The 7,311-nt window shown below is 71.9% G+C and overlaps 2 protein-coding genes across 4 annotated transcripts in view; one reads left to right on the top strand and one right to left on the bottom strand.

The window, feature by feature from the left end:
• The window catches only part of LOC137309330 (divergent protein kinase domain 1B-like), a 128,983-nt gene that overhangs the window by 63,999 nt on the left and 57,673 nt on the right, over positions 1–7,311 (top strand). The window lies entirely within an intron of this gene.
• Positions 1–7,311, bottom strand: part of LOC137309335 (1-acyl-sn-glycerol-3-phosphate acyltransferase alpha-like) — a 44,287-nt gene that overhangs the window by 31,594 nt on the left and 5,382 nt on the right. The window contains exon 2 of the mRNA XM_067977590.1: positions 5,741–6,108. Within this exon, the coding sequence (XP_067833691.1) occupies positions 5,741–6,108 (368 nt within the window). The remainder of the gene's footprint in view (positions 1–5,740; positions 6,109–7,311) is intronic.

The following is a 7,311-nucleotide window of genomic DNA, read 5'->3' as shown; positions in this document are numbered from 1 at the left end:
TCCCCCCACCCCTCTGCCCCCCCCCCATCTCCCTTTCCCCCCACCCCCTCTGCCCCCCATCTCCCTTTTCCCCCCACCCCCTCTGCCCCCCCCCCATCTCCCTTCCCCCACCCCCTCTGCCCCCCCCATCTCCCTTTCCCCCCACCCCCTCTGCCCCCCCCCATCTCCCCTTTCCCCCCACCCCCTCTGCCCCCCCCCATCTCCCTTTCCCCCCACCCCTCTGCCCCCCCCCATCTCCCTTTCCCCCACCCCCTCTGCCCCCCCCCCATCTCCCTTTCCCCCCCACCCCCTCTGCCCCCCCCCATCTCCCTTTCCCCCCACCCCCTCTGCCCCCCCATCTCCCTTTCCCCCCACCCCCTCTGCCCCCCCATCTCCCTTTCCCCCCACCCCTCTGGCCCCCCCCATCTCCCTTTCCCCCCACCCCCTCTGCCCCCCCCATCTCCCTTTCCCCCCACCCCCTCTGCCCCCCCCATCTCCCTTTCCCCCCAACCCCTCTCCTTAACCCCCACCCCCTCTCCCTTACCCCATCTCCCTTTCCCCCCACCCCCTCTCCCTTTCCCCCCCATCCCCTCTGCCCCCACCCCCTCCTCCCTTTCCCCCCATCCCCTCTGCCCCCACCATCTCCCTTTCCCCCCACTCCCTCTGCCCCCCCCATCTCCCTTTCCCCCCACTCCCTCTGCCCCCCCATCTCCTTTCCCCCCACCCCCTCTGCCCCCCATCTCCCTTTCCCCCCACCCCCTCTGCCCCCCCCATCTCCCTTTCCCCCACCCTCCCTTTCCCCCCACCCCCTCTGCCCCCCATCTCCGCCCCCCCCACACCCTCTGCCCCCCCACCCACACCCTCTGCCCCCCCCACACCCTCTGCCCCCCCCACACCCTCTGCCCCCCCCACACCCTCTGCCCCCCCCCACACCTCTGCCCCCCCCACACCCTCTCCCTTTCCCCCCCGCCCCCTCTGGCCCCCCTCTCCCTTCCCCCCCCACCCCCAATCCCTTTCCCCCCCGCCCCCTCTGCCCCCCCTCCCCCTTTCCCCCCGCCCCCTCTGCCCCCCTCCCCCTTTCCCCACACCCCCTCCCTTTCCCTCTGGCCCCCCAATCCCTTCCGCCCCCCACCCCCAATCCCTTCCCCCCCCACCCCAATCCCTTCCCCCCCCACCCCCAATCCCTTCCCCCCCCACCCCCAATCCCCTTCCCCCCCACCCCAATCCCCTCTGCACCCCCTCTGCCTTCCCCACCCCCTCTGCCTTTCCCCCACCCCCTCTTGCCTTTCCCCCCCACCCCCTCTGGCCCCCCCTCTCCCTTTCCCCCACCCCCTCTCCCTTTCCTCCCACCCCCTCTCCCTTTCCTCCCACCCCCTCTCCCTTTCCCCCCCACCCCCTCTCCCTCTGCCCCCCCCTATCTGCCCTTCCCCCCACCCCCTCTGGCCCCCCCCTCTCCCACCACCCCCTTTCCCCCCCACCCCCCTCTGGGCCCCCACCCCCCTCTGGCCCCCACCCCCTCTCCCTTTCCCCCCACCCCCCTCTCCCTTTCCCCCCACCCCCCTCTCCTTTCCCCCCACCCCCCTCGGCCCCCCCTCTCCCTTTCCCCCACCCCCTCGGCCACCCCTCTCCCTTTCCCCCCACCCCCTCTGCCCCCCCCTCTCCCTTTCCCCCCACCCCCCTCTGCCCCCCGCTCTCCCTTTCCCCCCACCCCCTCTGCCCCCCACCCCCTCTGCCCCCCCTCTCCCTTTCCCCTCTGCCCCCCCTCTCCTTTCCCCTCTGCCCAGCCAGCCCCCCCCCTCTGCCCAGCCAGCCCCCCCCCCTCTGCCCAGCCAGCACCCCCCCCCTCTGCCCAGCCAGCACCCCCCCCCTCTGCCCAGCCAGCACCCCCCCCTCTGCCCAGCCAGCGCCCCCGCCCCTCTGCCCAGCCAGCCCCCGCCCCTCTGCCCAGCCAGCCCCCCCCCTCTGCCAGCCCAGCCCCCCCCCTCTGCCCAGCAGCCCCCCCCCTCTGCCCAGCAGCCCCCCCCCCTCTGCCCAGCCAGCCCCCCCCCTCTGCCCAGCCAGCCCCCCCCCCTCTGCCCAGCCAGCCCCCCCCCTCTGCCCAGCCAGCCCCCCCCTCTGCCCAGCCAGCCCCCCCCCTCTGCCCAGCCAGCCCCCCCCTCTGCCCAGCCAGTCCCCCCCCCCTCCGCCCCCCCTCCCCCTTTCCCCACACCCCCTCGCTTTCCCTCTGGCCCCCCAATCCCTTCCCCCCCACCCCCAATCCCCCCCACCCCCAATCCCCCCCCACCCCAATCCCTTCCCCCCCCCCAATCCCTTCCCCCCCCCAATCCCTTCCCCCCCCCACCCCCAATCCCTTCCCCCCCCCACCCCCAATCCCTTCCCCCCCCACCCCCAATCCCTTCCCCCCCCCACCCCCAATCCCTTCCCCCCCCCACCCCCAATCCCCTCTGCACCCCCTCTCCCTTTCCCCACCCCCTCTGCCTTTCCCCCCACCCCCTCTGCCCCCCCCCTCTCCCTTTCCCCCCACCCCCTCTCCCCCCACCCCCTCTGCCCCCAACCCCCTCTGCCCCCCCCCTCTCCCTTTCCCCCCACCCGTCTGCCCCCCCTCTCCCTTTCCCCCCACCCCTCTGCCCCCCCTCTCCCTTTCCCCCCACCCCCTCTGCCCCCCCTCTCCCTTTCCCCCCACCCCCTCTGCCCCCCCCTCCCTTTCCCCCCACCCCCTTTCCCCCCACCCCCTCTGCCCCACCCCTCTCCCTTTCCCCCCACCCCCTCTGCCCCCCCCCTCTCTCCCTTTCCCCCCACCCCCTCTGCCCCCCCCCTCTCCCTTTCCCCCCACCCCCTCTGCCCCCCCCCCCTCTCCCTTTCCCCCAACCCCTCTGCCCCCCCTCTCCCTTTCCCCCCACCCCTCTGCCCCCCCCCCCTTCCCTTCCCCCACCCCCTCTGCCCCCCCCCCTCCCTTCCCCCCACCCCCTCTGCCCCCCCCCTCTCCCTTTCCCCCCACCCCCTCTGCCCCCCCCTCCCCCTTTCCCCACACCCCCTCTGCCCCCCCTCTCCTTTCCCCCCACCCCCTTTCCCCCCACCCCCTCTGCCCCCCCTCCCTTTCCCCCACCCCCTCTGCCCCCCCCTCTCCCTTTCCCCCCCACCCCCTCTGCCCCCCCCCCTCTCCTTTCCCCCCACCCCTCTGCCCCCCCCCTCTCCCCACCCCTCTCCCCCACCCCCTCTCCCCCACCCCCTCTCCCCCACCCCCTCTCCCCCACCCCCTCTCCCCCACCCCCTCTCCCCCACCCCCTCTCCCCCACCCCCCCTCCCTTTCCCCCCCCTCCCTCTGCCCTGCCAGCCACCCCCACTGCCCCCCCTCTCCCTTTCCCCCCACCCCCACTGCCCCCCCCTCTCCCTTTCCCCCCACCCCCACTGCCCCCCCTCTCCCTTTCCCCCCACCCCACTGCCCCCCCTCTCCCTTTCCCCCCACCCCACCCCCTCTCCCTTTCCCCCCACCCCCTCTCCCTTTCCCCCCACCCCCTCTCCCTTTCCCCCCCACCCCCTCTCCCTTTCCCCCCCACCCCTCTCACCTTTCCCCCCACCCCCCTCTCCCTTTCCCCCCACCCCCTCTCCCTTTCCCCCACCCCCTCTCCCTTCCCCCCCACCCCTCTCCCTTTCCCCCCACCCCCTCTCCCTTTCCCCCCACCCCCTCTCCCTTTCCCCCACTCCCCCTCCCTCTGCCTGCCAGCCACCCCCTCTGCCCTGCCAGCCACCCCCACTGCCCCCCTCTCCCTTTCCCCCCCCACCCCCACTGCCCCCCTCTCCCTTTCCCCCCCACCCCCTCTCCTTTCCCCCACCCCCTCTCCCTTTCCCCCCACCCCCTCTGCCCTGCAGCCCCCCCCCCCCTCTGCCCCTGCCAGCCCCCCCCCCCCCTCTGCCCTGCCAGCCCCCCCCCCCTCTGCCCTGCCAGCCCCCCCACCCCCTCTGCCCTGCCAGCCCCCCCCCCCCTCTGCCCTGCCAGCCCCACCCCCCCTCTGCCCTGCCAGCCCCACCCCCCCCTCTGCCCTGCCAGCCCCCCCCCTCTGCCCTGCCAGCCCCCCCCCCTCTGCCCTGCCAGCCCCCCCCCCCCTCTGCCCTGCCAGCCCCCCCCCCCCTCTGCCCTGCCAGCCCCCCCCCCCCTCTGCCTGCCAGCCCCCCCCCCCTCTGCCCTGCCAGCCCCCCCCCCTCTGCCGCCTGCCAGCCCCCCCCCCTCTGCCCTGCCAGCCCCCCCACCTCTGCCCTGCCAGCCCCCCCCCCTCTGCCCTGCCAGCCCCCCCCCCCCCTCTGCCCAGCCAGCACCCCCCCCCCTCTGCCCAGCCAGCACCCCCCCTCTGCCCTGCCAGCACCCCCCCCCTCTGCCCTGCCAGCACCCCCCCCTCTGCCCTGCCAGCACCCCCCCCTCTGCCCACTGCCAGCACCCCCCCCTCTGCCCTGCCAGCACCCCCCCCTCTCCCCTTTCCCCCCACCCCCACTGCCCCCTCTCCCTTTCCCCCCACCCCCTCTCCTTTCCCCCACCCCCTCTCCCTTTCCCCCACCCCCTCTCCCTTTCCCCCACCACCCTCTCCCTTTCCCCCACCCCCTCTCCCTTTCCCCCACCCCCTCTCCCTTTCCCCCACCCCCTCTCCCTTTCCCCCACCCCCCTCTCCCTTTCCCCCACCCCCTCTCCCTTTCCCCCACCCCCTCTCCCTTTCCCCCCTCTGCCCTGCAGCCACCCCCTCTCCCTTTCCCCCCACCCCCACTGCCCCCCCTCTCCCTTTCCCCCCACCCCTCTCCCTTTCCCCCCACCCCCCTCTCCTTTCCCCCACCCCCTCTGCCCTGCCAGCCCCCCCCCCTCTCCCTTTCCCCCACCCCCTCTGCCCTGCCAGCCCCCCCCCCTCTCCCTTTCCCCCCGCCCCCACTGCCCCCCCTCTCCCTTTCCCCCCGCCCCCTCTGCCCCCCCTCTCCCTTTCCCCCCGCCCCCTCTGCCCCCCCTCTCCCTTTCCCCCCGCCCCCTCTCCCTTTCCCCCCGCCCCCTCTCCCTTTCCCCCCGCCCCCCCTCTCCTTTCCCCCCGCCCCCTCTCCCTTTCCCCGCCCCCTCTGCCCTGCCAGCCCCCCCCCCCCTCTGCCCTGCAGCCCCCCCCCCCCTCTGCCCTGCCAGCCCCCCCCCCCCCTCTGCCCTGCAGCCCCCCCCCCCCCTCTGCCCTGCCAGCCCACCCCCCCCTCTGCCCTGCCAGCCCACCCCCCCCTCTGCCCTGCCAGCCCCCCCCCTCTGCCCTGCCAGCCACCCCCCCCTCTGCCCTGCCAGCCACCCCCACTGCCCCCCTCTCCCTTTCCCCCCCACCCCACCTTTCCCCCCACCCCCACCCCCCCTTTCCCACCGCCCACCCCCTTTCCCCCACCCCCCCCTTTCCCCCACCGCACCCCCCCTCTGCACCCCCCCCCCTCTTTCCCCCCACCCCCTCTGCACCCCCCCCCCCTCTTTCCCCCCACCCTCTGCACCCCCCCCTCTTTCCCCCCCCCCTCTTTCCCCCCACCCCCTCTGCACCCCCCCCCCTTTCCTTCCTGCACCCACCCCCTCTGCACCACCCCCTCTCCCCCCACCCCTCTCCCTCTCCCTCTCCCTTTCTCTCCCCCCCCTAACTCTGGCCGCCACTCGCCCAAAATCCGTGCCCAGCTTTTCCAGCATTTTCTGGTTCGGGCCCCGCAGGCCCAGTTTCTCCCTCCCGCCGCCGCCCCACGGGCCCAGTCTTCTCCGCCGCTCCCTCACCTCATGTTCTCCACATCGCGGCCCCTCCACAGGCAGAGCGGGATGATCGGGAGGGCGAGCGCCATAATCCACGAGTAGTAGAAGCCCATCTTACAGTAATAGCGGAACCCGGCGCTCAGCAGCCAGAGGAGGGGCAGCAGCAGCAGCGGGACCGGGAGCAGCAACCACACCGGGCCATGGCCGGGGACTGGCGGCCTGGGGGCCGGGGAATGAGGGCCGAGTGCCTCCCGCAACTCGAGACCCGCCGCCCGCCTCGGACTCTCCTGCTTCGCGGTTCGGGCTCGGCTCGGGCTCGGGGCTCGGGGCCTCTCCTGCTTCGCCGCTCGATGTTGCTTCCGGGAGTCGCTGCCGCGCAAGCGCGGATAAAACTGTCAATCACACGGGGGGGCGGGGCATCCGCAACATCACGTGACGGCGGGTTATTTAAAGGGCGCAGATCACGTGACTCGGGTTCCCCCAAGCGGCAAATTTGAAAATGTTCTCACTTCCTCACAATGGTTCCCCCCGCCCCCGCCCCCCACTCCCTGCCCCGCCCACTCCCTGCCCCGCCCACTCCCCGCCCCGCCCCCCACTCCCTGCCCCGCCCACTCCCCGCCCCCCCACTCCCTGCCCCGCCCACTCCCCGCCCGCCCCCACTCCCTGCCCCGCCCACTCCCCGCCCCGCCCCCCACTCCCTGCCCCGCCCACTCCCTGCCCCGCCCCCCACTCCCTGCCCCGCCCACTCCCCGCCCCGCCCCCCACTCCCTGCCCCGCCCACTCCCCGCCCCGCCCCCCACTCCCTGCCCCGCCCACTCCCCGCCCCACCCCCCCACCCCCTGCCCCGCCCACTCCCCTTCCCTACAACTATCCTAATATAGACTGGGATAATAACAATAATATAAGGGGCACAGAGGGGGAGGAATTTTTGAAATGTGTTCAGGAGAACTTTCTTAACCAGTATGTTTCCGGCCCAGCGAGGAAGGAGCCATTGCTGGACTTCGTTCGAGGGTTCAAAGGTTTAGAATAGCTATGGAAAAGGACATGGACCACTCTAAAGTAAAAATACTCAATTGGAGGAGGGCCAATTTCAATGTGATGAAAACAGACCTGGCTCGATCTGGGTAAACTGGAATCAAAGATTGGCAGGCAAAACTGTAATTGAACAGTGGGCGGCCTTTAAGGAAGAGATGGTTCGGGTACATTCCAGGCACATTCCCACGAGGCAGAAAGGTCGGGAAACTGCAGGAAACACAGGTGGGAGTTGACTATAGGCCTCCAAACAGTAGCGGTAATGTAAGGGATGGCTTAAACAGGAAATTAGAGATGCATGTAACAAGGGTACTACAGTAATCATGGGTGACTTTAATCTACATATAGATGGGCCAAACCAAATTAGCAAAAATACCGTGGCGGATGAATTCCTGGAGTGTGTACGAGATGGTTTTTTAGACCAGTACGTTGAGGAGCCAACTAGGGAACAGACTATCCTAGATTGGGTATTGTGCAATGAGAAGGAGTTAATTAATAATCTTGTTGTGCAGGATCCTTTAGGGAAGAGTGACCATAACATGATAGAATTCTTCATTAAGATG

This window comes from Heptranchias perlo, unplaced genomic scaffold (genome assembly GCF_035084215.1).
Source record: "Heptranchias perlo isolate sHepPer1 unplaced genomic scaffold, sHepPer1.hap1 HAP1_SCAFFOLD_162, whole genome shotgun sequence".
NCBI lineage: Eukaryota > Metazoa > Chordata > Chondrichthyes > Hexanchiformes > Hexanchidae > Heptranchias > Heptranchias perlo.
This window is presented reverse-complemented; position numbering and strand designations above follow the sequence as displayed.